Source organism: Helicoverpa armigera, chromosome 16 (assembly GCF_030705265.1).
Source record: "Helicoverpa armigera isolate CAAS_96S chromosome 16, ASM3070526v1, whole genome shotgun sequence".
NCBI classification, from domain to species: domain Eukaryota; kingdom Metazoa; phylum Arthropoda; class Insecta; order Lepidoptera; family Noctuidae; genus Helicoverpa; species Helicoverpa armigera.
Window position 1 is genome coordinate 10,540,097 of NC_087135.1, and position 16,197 is coordinate 10,556,293.

Below are 16,197 nucleotides of genomic sequence, written 5' to 3' on the forward strand. Positions count from 1 at the left end.
TTCACTGTTGAATAGTGCTTTTAGGCGTACACCTGAGTATCAAGTTTGTACCCTATATATGCCTACAACTTTCGAAGGTTGCCCTCGATTTCTCAGGGTTTCCATCATCAGATCCTGACCTGATGACTATGGGACCAACTGGCAGCTATTCTGAGTCGAACAAAAAAAGAATCACGTAAATCGGTCCATAAACCTCGGAGTAATCGATGTACATACATAGAAAAAAAAAAACATACCGGCCGAATTGATAACCTCCTCCTTTTTGGGAAGTCGGTTAAAAAGTAAAGAAAAAGCTTTCTTTCCAACTCTGAAATTTACATTAGCTGGATCTCCCTAATCCTTCGAACGGAATCTGCCACATGCTCCCAACATTGATATTCTTATACGCTGGGCTCTGCATTTTCTGTTACGAAACGTCCAAACTAAGCGGAAAAGCCTTTTTATTATTCTTGTCTCCACAATATTACATTAGATGCCTGTACATCACATTGGTCTTTTTTAAGAATGATACTATTTAATTTTTTCCAGAAATACTGTCACAAATTCTTTTAACAATAAAATCATTATAATTAACGGCATCATAGATAGCAACAATCAACATAAAAAGCCCTGATTCATCTTATTCGCGATAAAAAGGTAAACAAGTCTTTGTTCACCTAATTAAACATGTCTACCTTGCTAAGGACCACAAACAATGCCGTCTGAGACCCAAGCAGTGCGCACTACAGCTCGTTATCACAAGGACCTTCTGTCTGCTTAATTGAAGAACTCCTCATCTCACTTGTTTTTGTCTCCCTTCGCTCGCTCGACAAATGTACCAGCGTCATAATTAATGCAACACTCCCAACATGGTAATTGTACGAGACGTGTGTTTGGCTATTATTAAGGACCCTATTAGCAGTATTAAGGGCTTGGGGGTAATTAAGTGTCGTGTTGCTACTGTTATTTAATGTTTGGAGCAATTTTCAGGTGTCAAGTTTGTGTGATTTTAAATAGTGTACAAAGCTGGTGCGTTTTATTTTATCGCTGTGTATGAACAGTACGTGGTTGAAGAAACCAGGCAGTAGACATAAATAACACGCCCACTGTCATCTACAACGGTAGAACAAATATTTTTCCAATGTTTTTCCTGATTGCTTGTGACGAAGAATCTTATCCTCCGATTGCTCAACTATAAACCTGGAATCATCCTTATCAAAAAGGTATATTCTTCAGGATTGCGTGCATCACTTCTTCAATAAATCTACTTCGAAACCGTCGTAATAGGCAAATGTTACCGGCAATAAAACAAGGATTCAAAGTCCATTTCCAGGGACGGCAGACAAACTGTTTCTCGAGGGAACAAAGAATGGAAGTAATAGCACAAGATGGTTGTCATCAATAACGTTTCCGAACAAACAAGTTTTATTTTAGGAAGTCGTTTGTCAATGTCGCCATGACACCCCCCTGTTCCAACAAAAAGCTGAGGTGTTATGAATTTATAACGCGTACTATAGTTTTAGGACCAAACTAAAGCTATAACTTGCCAGAACAAGAATTGTATATGTGGTCCGCCGGTCGTTTGGGACAGACCCTAAAAATTATTTACAACCTCGCATTTCTTTTATGCAAAAATGTAGGTCGAGCTCTCGACGCTAAGAAATTGCCATTAACTTATATTAGATAGGAATAAAATAAATGGGTTGACTACCAAGGGGTTTCTGGCAAAATTAGACTTTGTTACGAAACGTTACTTACAATTTGCAACGTGAAAAACACGAAACTTAAAATCCAATACTTTTAGCGACAGAGGAAAACGTGAATTTTCTTTGAAAAATATCTATTTACTTACACCGCTGCAATAGAATTCGTACGGTTGCAATTTTCTTCGTCAGCCACCTGTCCATTCCCACTAGGTACTGCAAAGACTTGATTAAAATTTAACTTGGATTTAGAGTCTCTTGCCGCCTTTAAGCTGCATTTTGTATATAAGTAACAGTGCTGCTGAAAGTTTAAGTATTCCTGGTCGCATTTCTTAGAATGGAATAGAGTGAAATTCTGCTACATTTTACTTCCAGAGAAAGTATTAAACTGCATCCGAGACAATACAATTCTGTGCACTCATAAACATAGAAGACTCCAGAGATACAATCGCTTCTTATTGTCTGCTGCTGAGATATTATACCCAACTGACCTAGGTTATATAAAAATACAGCGAACAAAAGACGCGAATGTAAACTCCCGTCTGGAAAATATTCAAATATATTCTCATATTTATTCAGGAACAAGTTGAAAAATAAGTAATAAGCTACACGGCATCTTGTATGAATTTGGCAAGCATAAATGTGATGGTTACGTCTGCCGCAGTAATGTGTGCAATAAAAATATTTTTGTAGCGGGCGAGGTAGTCGATTGCGAAGTTACCAAGCTCCTAAGTACCTTTCAGTTTGAAACACGTTTCTAAAAGCAATGAAAATATTTAGCGTGTATTCGGGCACGCTGTTCCATTTTACTTTTGTATCGATCTATAGATTCTGAGTATCATGGTTTATGTAGCCGTCCACGTCTCTAACGTATTTCGTGTTTCACCATAAAAGCATTCAAGTATATAAACTGAACTTTCTTTTAATGTTCCAAACTTTGACATTAATAATACAATTTATTAGGGTTTTGCAACCACTTGCAACCACGTTGAAACCACTTCGACCACCGTGGTCGAAGTGGTTTCAACGTGGGGCTTCTGAACTCTGTCGGCAAATCTTTAAGAAACATTTTTATAAAGAGATTTTACGAGACCTGTCACAAGTTTTGTGTGAAAAATAACTCTTTGCCGTGACTGGCACCGACTTGATCCCGTTTACGGAATTCTTTTAACCTTCTGGCAATGACAACGTTTTTTTTAGCGCGAAATAACAAAAAACCGGGTCTCACCAGAAACCTATTAGGGCGGAATGGCACGGAAGTTTGGAAACAAAACCCTTTATTCCTCAGTCTTACGCCCAATTTCACTTCAAACATCCCTAACACGCTTCTATTTCCATATTATCTACCCTTTTGATACATAAAATAGCTCGGCGCGACGTGTATAGGTTGATACAAACAACCCTCGCCCTTTCTGCTTTAATGCCACGGTTAGAGTCCATTTTCGATCCTCGTCGGTATATTTTAGGGTAACATTTTCTTTCCAGAAGAATCTAAAACTGAGCTGGAATAACAGACGCTAGGGATTAGATGAAACGATGCGTTCTTAAAGTTTTCCGTCTAATCTTCGTAACAAATAGGGCACCGTCTGCTTCTGGGATTATCTACTAAATATTCAGCATTTTTAAATTGTTTTCTTCAAGTTTTAGCTTTGAATTTTACAAATATTAGAACATATTTTTGTCTGTGTCTATTTTAACTGTTAACCCCACCCTAAAAGATTTTATCTGCATTAAAGAGCATGAGGAAGAAAAACAGAATAGTAAATTACAGTAACTTCTAGTTAAACACGGTTTGCAGACCACACACATCAATAAATAAAGATTACATATTCAATCAACTACAGATAAGCTTGGATTAAAAATAGACCTTCGTTGTACGTGGCTACACTACGGTATAGCCCTTATCTATAATGACTAAGGTCACTGCAACGTACAGCGGCATTCTGGAACTAAACATGACATGACCTACCATTGTTTGCTAGAGCGAGACCCGCTACCCATAGAAGGCTATCTCTATCTAGCCCAGAACATTAACTAAGTCTTCATACCGCAACCGTGATCTTCGTTATTATTGGATTATATAGAAATAGTCGCAAAACAGTCTTGTATGGCTTTCTTGTTTTCGACTTAGTAGAAACTGCTTTATAATCCATAGTTGTGTATACTTGACATATTTAAATGTGTCGTTTCATTTATTTCGCATCATTGCACAATGTTGTGGTATTCATAATCATCATAATAAACAGCTATTGATCAAACATTTACGGTAAACCTTAGTTAAAACTTAATTTGGCCTAGTTGACATTTTAAATGGCAGGCCATTAACAAAACCTAAGCAAGTGGAAACATCAGAAGGGGTCACGTCGCCCTAAAAAGACATACAATAATGTGACCTTATTTGTCATGTCCTTGAAAGAGGTCAGGTGCGTGCTTCATCACTGCAGAGAAGTGTGTTAGGCTCGTGGCAAATTAAGTTTATTGAAATCTCTTAGAAGTAAATCAACTACAAATTAAATTTGACGGAACCATACACATAGAGAAGTAAAATTACATATGGCAAAGAAATAAAATAGCCTTATTTGAAAGAACTATTTCAACACATGATCTGTATATTGCAGACCGTACCAAACTGTAAACGGTAATCCATTATAAGCGGAACTAAGTTGGAATGTCACTTTCATACATCAAGCCCTGCTTATACTGGTTCTGACGGCGCAGATTGCGCCTGATTGTGCGAACGTTTTCGATACGACTATCATTCATCTGTCACTCCTTATAGGCAGCCTTCATACATCGATCACTCTACTGCCGGCTCCGTTGCACACTAGAAAGTTAGAAACACTGTCCCATATCTTCTAGCTAGCTTATTTCTAGGTTTATTTTAAAACTGTCAGGTGGAAGACCAGTATTTAAAGTCGATTAATCTGTTAAATACAAGTACACGATAATTAAATTACTTGGTATTCCAAAAATGCATTGTAGCACATGCATCGGATCAGGAACCTTGGGAATTAACGTATGTTAATAGCGTGTCCAGACACAATCGGAGTGCATGGGAATAAGCCATAAAAACAGCAGGCTCACGTTCGCTTCACACAATAAACTAAAAATATTATTTTTTGTACTCGTGTATTCTCTTCGGAGGAAACATTATGTATGCACACAGGTAGGGCCTACCGCTGTTCCACGTGTCTCGAATCAATACACATGCTAACACGGTGTCAATTTATGTCCTAATTCAACGGTACTCCCCCTGTATGTTGATTAGCTACGTTTGATTATGTAACGTTGTTCATTCATGTACTAATTAAGCAGTAATCGATATTTTCTCGCTTATTACAGATCTCAATTCTTATTTAAAATTGATAAAGCCACATAACATGGATGCTTAATCCATTACCCATAAAAAGATTTGCAAATGTCTCACCATCTATCCTGATATATCCTATCTACACTTCCCATCTTTACTTCCTCAAAAATACTCCATCAAAGATCTCCCGAACGGAGGAACCGGAACTATATCCTGCCTAACCTGTGAATTATTCATGACGTGTCGAGTCGCGTGCGCATTGATTGACGGCGGATCGGTGAAACTGATTCCTTGAACGATGACATCAGAACTTGTACGTCTAAGGAAAAAGTTGTGTCGATAAAACTGGGATTTGGGAGTGCCGTTGATACTGAGAAAAGGACCTCCTTATGAAAATAATGAATAGTAGAAGAAAAGTTAAATCAAAAACAATGATGAAGAATATCAGAAAACCCTGAGGATTTCATAAAGGAATTTCCTCTAAAAAATAACAGTCACTTAAATCCAATTGTAGCAGATGCACATATCCTTTGGCATCTTCCTGAGGGTCATGAAAGTCAAACAATGTGTGCTAATGTCATTAAAATAAGATTGCATTTTATTTGCACTCCCAAAAATCTAATACGAACCCGGGCATTCCCGTTGAGTATATTTCAAGAACACATTCTGTCTGGTTTTTACATTGGATATCGAATCATGGAATCTTTCACTAACCACGTCATCAATATAATTCTATGAACGATGAGTGATGTGAAAAACCGTACTGAAATTTTTCGGCATCGTAATCTAACAAATCATTGGTAAATCGATGAATCGATCGATACTATGTCACGGTAATTTGCCAAGTTTTGTGATGTATGAAAACAAATTAATTATATCGATAAAAGAATTATGAATACCTTCAACATTGTATCATTATGTCACCATACGAATTGGACAGTGGTCCCATTTCACAGATGCAACGATTACTGAACCGGCCACAAAGGAATAATGACTACTTAAGCCAAATTACTATCCATCATTTCAACAGATATATTGCCAGCAATTTATCCGGCATCACCAACAATATCGTCATGTCACCATTTTCGTACAAATTGCTCATCAAAATATCGCCGCTTAATCCTCATTACGGGCTGTTACAATCGGTTGTCAGACTGACGTGCCTACCTCTACCTTTTGTAAGATGATGGACGTGTGAATGGACCGTGTGTAGTATGATTTGCGTGTGTGTGTGTTAGTGAAGGTTTGACTGTGTTGGTGATTCTCAGATATTGGAGAATTATTTTCAAGTGATTGTTTGAAACTCGTAGTTATTGTGCCTATCCACTTTCCATTCTATACAAAGATTTTAAATCATTAAGTAGCTTACAATTATGTGAATACTATAATACTAATACAAATACTGGAAGCCGACCCCAACATAATTGGGAAAAGGCTCGGAGGATGATGATGACTATAATACTAATACGATCGATAAATAGGTATTTGATGCACAACTAAAATAGGATGAAAATGCATAGATTAGGTCGCAGTATAGAATGAACAGAAATTGAAGACCTAAATTGTCATGTCATGTTTCATACAAAACCATGTAGTAGATGTTGCTTTTGCAGATCAAAGACCCCATTAGCCAACAATATTAACGAAAAGGTACTAAAGACAGCCATTCAAAAAGGGGGACATTGAAAAATCTTCCACTGCATAATAAAAGCAACAAGAGGGGTTAATAATTACCCGAGTCGATGCAAGTATGATGAAACCAGCTCGGAGCATAATTTCATTCCACACTAGTCGTTAAGCCTGAGAGGCGTGGCCATCAAGGCCTATATATCATCAGAGAACGTTAAGACCTGGTGACATTTTCTTTAAAATTACTCCGAATGGTCTGTTTTATTTATTGGTAGTTGCTGGGGAAAGGTGTGTCCTCGTTAGTTAAAAGGTAGTCTAAGGAGTATGGGATTGGTCTCTTTAAAGCACATACTTTTACATTACGGCCTTACTAACATGATGGCCCCTTTACTTTATCTTTATACTTTGTCATAACTTCTCAGTTACTTGCTTCCCTCATACATTATGGATCGATTTATCAAAATAGACCTATGACGTAGTTTATTTATATTTGCGTATATCCTTTTGTATTATATTGAGCAAGTTCAAAAATATACCATCAAGTATATAGAACCTTCTTGACTATATTTTTAGCTAATCAATATAAATGGTACGTGAAACCCTCGTTTTAGCGCGCCAGTAATAAAAACTGGAACGAAATTACAAAATAAAAAGTAAATATCTAATTTTGCCTGAAAGCTTTCCAAAATAAACGCTGAAATGTCTAAACTTTTTGGGTTGAATGCAAACGGCTATTTGTAGGTTGGAGCAAAAAGTTTCACAAAGACTGAATCCACAGAAAGCTGCCAGTAGCATATGTTGTTCTTGTATGGAAGAAGCTAAGAATATGCAAGTCTGCAAATTCCACATCGTAATGCTTCCAGAATGATCGGACCCTGATATCGGAAAAGTTGCAGCAATGTCATAATTTTACCAGACAAGCATCGATTTCAGGCGTTTCCCTGCAGGGGAAGTTGCCAATATGTGGTCTCGCTTCAGACACATATTTACTCACCAAGTTCGAACACTTAGAACTTCTAGCGCCCAAACGATTAATAACACCTGCTAGGACGAAATTAAGAACGTAAGTAACTTATAGTAGGTAGACAATCTATGTTCGACATGATTGAACACAGTTGTGTATGTATGACAGTGGTTCCAAACTTATTATTAACAAACTGTTCCCGGCGGTTTCACCTGCGTTCCGAGGGAACTGCTATCCGCACCCGGTTAAGAAGTAGCCTATGCCTTTTCTCAAGCAGTTGAAAGCAAGAAAGACAGCTGGATATCTAAATAATGCACCAGCATAAAATTGCTCTATATGTATTATCTATATCTTCTAATTTACCAAATTGAAGTTACTTTCCTATCACAAACAACAAACTTATTACACATTTCAAGCGTACCATTCATTCTTTACGAGCATCGTACGAGGCATATGATACTGCACTCTGAAGTCTCAATTTTCAATGAGCTCGTTACGTCCTTTTGTCTTGCTAGTCACGTATGCCATGGTGGCGTGGCATGGGAAATACGTTGCTTGAAGGTCGACTTCCAATTACTGCAGAGAGAGTTCAATTACTGCAAGTTGGGATTAATTTGGAGTCTTAAGGTTACGTTAGTTTTGGCATATCAATGTGTAACGTGTAGGGGTAATTTTCAAGAAATACAGGCAAGGACTCGTGAATTTAACTTAAAATTAGATTTCTCAGTAATAAGTGATTATAAAACAATAATATAGGTACCATGATTTGTCGAAATGAGATATTTTCCATCTGTATTTAAAGCAAATTCAGTATTTATACAAATTAAAGCATTTCACCTTCCGGCTAATTCCCGAGTTCAAATAAAAGACGAAATACGACGACATCCTGCCTGTCTCACATTATTATCAATTCGAGGGAATACCTGCGATACTCGAGTACTTATGAGATAACATAGAATCGCATTATAATCTCAATAGCGTTAACGATAAGCTAGGAATTCTGTTAAATATTTGTAACTACGGCATTACGAGGAAATGTGTAGTTTCGTTTGTTAAGCAAACAAACGGAATTTTGTTTGAGGTTTCCGTTAATTTGAGGCAAATTCTTTATTTGAACCTACCAGTCTTCAACCACATTTAAAAATGTCTGTGACCTCTTTTTCTAAAGATTTTGCAGTCAGTGTTTCCACAGCTTCAGGTCAGGCCATAAATAAAGAATCTTAGCCAAACTCCAAAACTTATATTCCACACTTCCTTTCCCCACTTTTTATCGGAATCAGGTCAAGCTTCGGAAGTACATAAATCAATGGATTCTCGATTACGGGATATATTTTATCTAGGCAAAGATCGATGGTATTCTTATGGTAATCCGTTCTTCGGAAGAGAGGATTCCAGATGGGTTAGTTCCCGCGGTATCTTTGTTAGCTAAGTAAAATCGATCCTTCAGTGCTGTCTGAAGTAAATGCGCACTTCACATTGTACGTAGTATCATACCTCTTGGTTGAAGGGTTGGGTAGAAGTACCTGTACCACACCCACTTTTTGCCAATCTTGGTAATGCTAAAATTTTATGGCGTAAAGGAGTCTAATAATACTATCAGTTGGGTACAAATCTAGATTATAATGTGTAATGGTGTTTAGGAATTGTCTGTAAATAACCCAATTACCAACACTTGAATCGTCCCTGAAATGAATAACTAACCTCGATGATTTTGTGGTGATATTGAAGCACCTCTACGCCAAAACGCCCCAATCTTAAAACCTCAAGATTGAGATAGCCTTGTTCGATTAGATTAATGATGCAGACAGATCTGATCACTTAATTGGCGTCCGCGACGATTGCAATTGTTGAGCAATTATCGTTGATTTTGATTGATTTCCGTTGTGAACCACTTCACAAACAAACCGCCGACGTAAACATGCATTCTGCTATGTAGACTAAACATAGAATAAGGTTACATGTTTCCCTCATTTTGTTTACACTGCTGATCAGACACTCAGAATTCTGCGACATAAACTAAACGCGCAAATTCTACGCTAAAATGGACTCTATTTCAAATAGAAGTTCGTGGTGTGGCGTCTCAGATGCGTCAATTTACTGCGCCAAATTGAATTGGTCAGCCTGGAAGCCTGACGTTAACGTAGTTTGGAAAGGGTAAAATAGATGATACTTTCGCAAAAAACTAAAGTCTGAATTTCTAAAATTGACTTCGTTCCTCAAAAGCAGAAAAGTTTGTAAGAAATAAAGAGAAACATTTACTGACATAGAACAGGGTATAAATAAAAAACAAAACAATACATTTTCGTGTTAAATAGGACCAGTTCAGCATCACACCAGACAGGACATTCCGTAAGGATTAAAATAGCTACGGTAGTCTTTTGTAACGACAACGTTCAATAACTTTAATTAAGTTTTTTTCTAGCTACTTTCGCATTTTGTCTCCGCAAGCTAATTAGGGATTTTACAAATGTTTTGTTGTAAATACTTAATTTATTGCATCAATAAGCACACTGTTTTTAGCGCACAAGAAATGCTTTGCTTTCTAAAATTGTGATTGTAAACACAAAATACATAGGTACAGAAGTCAATCTCATGTATGTACTTCACTTTTCATGCCTAAACTCGGCGGTCGCGCTAGGGTTGTCAACTGTTTTATGCGCATAAAACTAACGTGGTAGTGGTACTCGTATCTAATTATTTGATGTATTGTTGAGAATAAAACAGGAAAAATGAAATATAAACCAATAATAATAAAATATTTAATGTGGCATTCAAGAGGTTAATAAACACTTTCAACGGAAATTCGTTTGAACGAGATACCGTTTTTCAGAAACCGCAATTTATAATTTTGTTATTCATACATATATACTTACCCTACTCTTTACTTGTGAAAAAAATATTTTTGTATGTAATGGGTTGGTACAGTCCCTGATCTAAGCTTGCTTCTACCTACAGAAAACTTGATGTGCGAGTTTTATTTCGTCTACCTTACAACATAGTCTCGCCATGATCACAAAAATTATCAACTCCTACTAGCAATAATCTTTGAGGGTAGGTAGGCAGGTTCGCCTGGGTCGACACTAGCAAAACTTATTACGGCATTGGGCCAGAGGCCGCCGCCGGGGCGCTTACCTACCCACCTAACTGTACCTACCTACTGCGTTTATTAAACGAACCATCGAAATATGAGAAAATAAGTAGGTACATACTATAGGTAATACGGCAGGCTAAAAAAACGACAATTCACTGTTTATTGTTGTATAAAACAACCGTCAACTTGTTCAATTATAATACGAATTTTGTTGCTCCATTATTACTTTTTCTTTTGTTATTAAAATTAAAAATATTACAGTCAAATTACAGTTAGGTAGGTATCACCACGCGTGCACATTTATCTACCTTTGTGTGACGCGCTTATCTCAAGAAAGCGGCAGCCGCGCTCGCACTGTTTTGAGTTGTTTTGAGACAGCGCGTCTGTGAACACGCACACATAGACACCTTTGTCTGCGTGACTCGAACGCGCTTTGTATGTAGATTGACTTCTGTACCTATGTATTTTGTGTTGTAAACCAAAACAAAATGTGTAGCAAAGATATCCCTTACAAAATAACAAACCTGCTTATAACATTAGTGTAGAGATGGCGAGTATCTTACACCCTGCTATTGTACTTTGTTTGGCCTCGTTATCCAGAACTCCTTCCTAAAACGAATTGTACGGAGTATTTGTGTGGCCAAGTCGGTCTATATTTGGCTAAACACTTATAAAACTCGGCCAGCCGACTCGAATAACGCGGCATCGATTTATGGAGCTTTTGCATGTGAGCTACTTGGAACACGAGACGGAATTCCTGAAGTCCCAGAGCCAATGCTTCGGAAGGTCAAGGGTTTTTTGTGGTATTATAAATATTTTTCCAACTTAAAACATCCCCTTGTTTCTGCAGATTTATTATGCCCTTTCGTTCTCGTCGCACGTTATCCGTAATTGAATCGTTCATGATGTACTAAAAATGGCCATTCTTGAATTATCACACTTTTATAAGCTGCTTTTACGCATCATATTTTTCAAAAAAAAAAAAAAACTGCTGGATAAGAAGACATTTTGTTGGGGTTTCAGTAGAGGGTGGGATTTTCAGTATTTTTTCTTGCATTCTCCATAAACGATCCTCCCAGTCTTAACAAATATTTTTCTCAAATTCCAGTACTGCTGAGCGAGGCCATTCTGCCAGATGACCAGTTGGAGGACAAGACTCTCAAGATCACAGACTTCGGTCTGGCCCGGGAAGTGTACAAGACCACCAGGATGTCGGCCGCGGGAACTTACGCGTGGATGCCACCTGAGGTGAGCAGTAACATTCTAAAATATGTTTATAACTAATAGAAAGAGGTTATTGCAGGCTCTTCTCCTTATTTCTGATGCAATAGTGATTGAAAATGAAAATGACTGGTGATGGAAAAACCTATTCCAAAATAATCGTTTAATTTGTTTGGTTATAAGTTTTCTATGGTTCAAGGTGTTGGGAAAGTCAAGAAGTCAGATGAATCAACCACAATTTTGCAGAATACATGGTTGTTTTCTGATTCGCCTTGATGTGCTTGCTTTCGATTGATCTGGACTTATGTTTCAAGCAGCACATTTACAGAATGAAATATTGTATGTATTCTAAACCTAATTATAATAAAACATGTCAGTACACGACCAGTAACTATGTCACTCCTACGAAACCCAAGGTGAGACGGGCAGATCGAAATCAGTGCCCACACCGCGTGGCCGTGAACCAAAATATGTTAGTTTATGAATTAATTACTGTCGATACACTATCAATAGTTCTTTCATTGTTCGGGCCCATATCGGGCCTACACGGTACACTGGTGAGTACATAGATACGGTCTCACGTGGATTAGGCCCACGCGCTCCGAAATTAGGCTGTAAACTTTCTGGAAATGTTCTCACAGAGTAATTTTTTGGGGGCCATGGAACAAGTGACTTAGTGAAAATATAAAGTCACTAGCGACCCGCTCCGGCTTCGCACGGGATAACTGTATTTCCCCCTATTTAATGTATGTTATTATACATATAAACCTTCCTCTTTAATCACTCTATCTATTAAAAAAACCGCATGAAAATCGGTTGCGTAGTTTTGAAGATTTAAGCGTACAAAGGGACATAGGGACAGAAAAAACGACTTTGTACTATGTATTGATACTAAGTATTTATACTATGTAGTGATTATGTAGAATGGAAGAATCCCTAATTTATCATGCACAATTTTTATGAAGTCAGAATTTTATCATCCATTCTGGCATGCCTAGGAATTTAGACTAATCGTTATGTAATACATATTAATTAATTGCTTTATTCGTTTTATTTTTATTGCATTTAGTACGTGTTGTAGAAATCTTGTAATTCGATAAAATTTTAATACTCTTTATTCATACTTTCCTCATCAAATTCCAGGTGATAAAACACTCAACATTCTCCCATGCATCGGACGTGTGGTCTTACGGCGTACTTCTATGGGAACTTCTCACCGGAGAGACCCCATACAAGGGCATTGATGCTTTGGCAGTCGCCTATGGGGTTGCTGTGAATAAGCTTACACTGCCCATACCCAGCACCTGTCCTGAACCTTGGAGGGTGTTGATGGAAGGTAAGTTTAAGGAAGATTACACTTTTGGAAGGCAATTAATGTGAATGGGGTTCTTTGGCAATTATTGAGGGAAAGCTCAGTTGCAAAAGATAACTAATTGAAAATAAATATAGTTTGGATTGCTTTTCAACTATTGAAGGCTCATAAATATATCTGTTTCTATGAATAGATGTCTGCCTATTAGCGATGCTCTTGGTATTGTAAATGTTTATAACCACTAGGCAATTGTCTAGTATCTCACAACAATAGATTCACGATTGCCAACTTTGCAGTTCCTTCTTTAAGCAGGTTTATGCTGTGTCATATAAGTGTAATAATAATTTCTTCCCAACTCTTCCCAGCGTGTTGGCGTTCAAACCCTCGTGAGAGACCCCTGTTCCCCGAAATCCTGGAACAGCTAGAGAGGATCAGGCAGTCGGAGTTCACGCGGGCTCCCCACGAGTCCTTCCATACCATGCAGGACGGCTGGCGACTGGAAATCGAGGAGGTTCTCCGAGATCTGCGGAGAAAGGAGAAGGTATGATGCAGGAATCAGTATAAACTGTACCTAGGGGTGGTTTTGCTGTGAATTTCCAGCTAAGGGTTAGCTAATTCCATTTGTAAACATGCTATAAAAATTACACGCATATACCCAAATGTAAATTGGTCCGAAAAGCAAGCTTTTAAAACATTAGATTTTATGAAATGGAATTTTTCATAGAAAACTTTATGCAAAATTCCCATCATTTAACCAGTTATGCGGAAAATACTTGCAATTGTATTTTCATGACGTGAAGAATGCTGAAAAAATGTGACCCAAGTCTCTTCTTTACCACACGTCGAATAAAATCAATCAATCTATTTTCGTTTAACTGGGAAGTAAATTCATGATCAGTATAATATTTCAAATGTTACCAAAAATTCAGGGCGTTCGAAAGTCACTTATTGTACTAAATCTATTTATTTATTGTAGAATAGAATATTATGTTTTCTATCTACCATTACGATAGTGTTAAATTAATTCCTCCTTTTACCATTCTTCTATTTAACTAATTAACGATGTACTTTCTCACGATGCTTGCAAATAGGAATGCAAAACTATAGAAGAGGTTAGTGATTGATGTTCTAGATAAATATTGTCGTTGCTTTTTGTATGATTTTGTTAATACATATTATTTGGTAAATGGACTGAAATTGGACTATTTACTCTCAGTTCATGCACGATTATTATGATTTCTGGTGCCGAAAACACATAATATCCTTTTATTCTGAAGTTTTTTTTTTTCAATATTTGGCATTCCTTAAAGATGACTCGCTGAGGAAACAAATTATTATTTTTCCTCATCCTTAAGTATAAATATCGAACACATTTTTTTCGTAAATAGGCAATTTTATTTCTGCTTCTTATTTTCTAATATTACTAATTCTTTTTTGAATTATAATAGACACATAATCAAGTGTTTCACACAAACAATTCAGTGAGACCACAGCTCCACCAAAGCTAAGTGAAGAAGTTTTTACACAACCATAAGAATTCCCCCACTCAGGGATACTACTGAGTGGGCACAGATGTTTGAATACTGAAATTGTATTGGCTGTATAAAATCTTTATCTTTGGTGTAGTGTACGTGTGCCTAAATATTCAATTCTAAAACACACTTATCAACATCTATCTTCCCATATCGTAACATGTTATGATTAAAGAAAGATATTACCACACCAAAAGCACCACCTCTCTTTCACATTAAAATTATACAACAGTTAATATTCCCCATAAATGTTTCCAGGAGCTCCGCTGTCGCGAAGAAGAGTTGACTCGCGCTCAACTCAAACAGAGACTGGTGGAACAGAACCTCGCTCAGAAGGAGAGAGAGTTGGAGATGCGGGAGATTGACCTGGTGGCCAGGGAGCTGCATATACTGATCTTCGCCAGCAATATGTCCGCTAATCAGCCGCCGCAGCCTAATAAACGGAAAGGTAAATAGACGGAAATATGATTATGATACTTCAGAGGTTCAAGTGGAAGCCTATGTTTAGTAGACATTGTAGGAGTGGTCGGTACTTTCATTAATAAATAAATAGGCTGAATTACTGCTTAAAAAAATCTTAAAAAGTCTGTAATATGGCAATAGTACAACAATCAAAATATTTGTCTTATTTTCTTTGCAACAATGGTATGGTTTTAAGGCATTCTTATCGGCAGCTTCCCCTGCTTCCCTATTATTTTTTTACAATTATTCGTAGCTATAAGTCATTGTAACACCTTCCAAAACCTTATGGAAAAATATGTGTTCAGAAGCCGACTATAAGTTACATTCTTTATTTGGCAATACAGACTTAAAACATTTGCACACTTGCCTAATGGCCTATCCATCATTGACCCACCCTTTAAAAGTGACACCCAATTCTTTCAAAACATAACCTCGCATTTCTATCACTTGACATGTTTTCTCCGATGACTCAATGCGTCATCATTGACCCAGTAACGGCCCAGTAATGTGGGTTCATTCCGGCCTTGGTAATGATTTCGTTGGTCACCTTGACTATGACATGTTTGAGAGTTGCGAAATCTTAATATTGTCTAAGACCGAGGTCTATTGAATACTAATTGGGGTTGTCATGGTCTGGTAAATGTAACGATGGTTTTCTGGGCTTGGAAGTACAGGTTTCATGGTGCAAAGGATTTTGAGCGTGAATTTGAATGTTAGTTAAGGAATTTGTGATTTGTTTGCTAAAAATTAAAAATACAAATTTTAAAACATGAGACAGTATAATATATCGTTTATTTAACCACTACAATCTTCTTTTCTCTCAAATCGGCTTTCGATACCTCGATTCTATTCTTATTGGTGTTGTTATGAAAACTTTCAACTACATTTTAATTGTTTCAAGACCAACTCTCTAATTCACATGGCTTTCAGCCTCACTCATAAATATTGTGTCAAAAATTTTTGGAGGTAGAAATACAATTGATTAATTGAGAAG

The 16,197-nt window shown here is 37.2% G+C and overlaps 1 protein-coding gene across 6 annotated transcripts in view; it reads left to right on the forward strand.

Moving 5' to 3' along the window:
- Nucleotides 1–16,197, forward strand: part of LOC126055439 (mitogen-activated protein kinase kinase kinase 11) — a 56,673-nt gene that overhangs the window by 30,199 nt on the left and 10,277 nt on the right. For 4 of the 6 annotated variants that reach the window (XM_064038377.1, XM_064038380.1, XM_064038381.1 and 1 more), the window contains exons 2-6: nt 11,785–11,924; nt 13,041–13,233; nt 13,575–13,750; nt 14,301–14,321; nt 15,000–15,189. In XM_064038377.1, the coding sequence (XP_063894447.1) occupies nt 11,785–11,924; nt 13,041–13,233; nt 13,575–13,750; nt 14,301–14,321; nt 15,000–15,189 (720 nt within the window). The remainder of the gene's footprint in view (nt 1–11,784; nt 11,925–13,040; nt 13,234–13,574; nt 13,751–14,300; nt 14,322–14,999; nt 15,190–16,197) is intronic. The other 2 variants (XM_064038378.1, XM_064038382.1) reach the window with 1 other exon arrangement.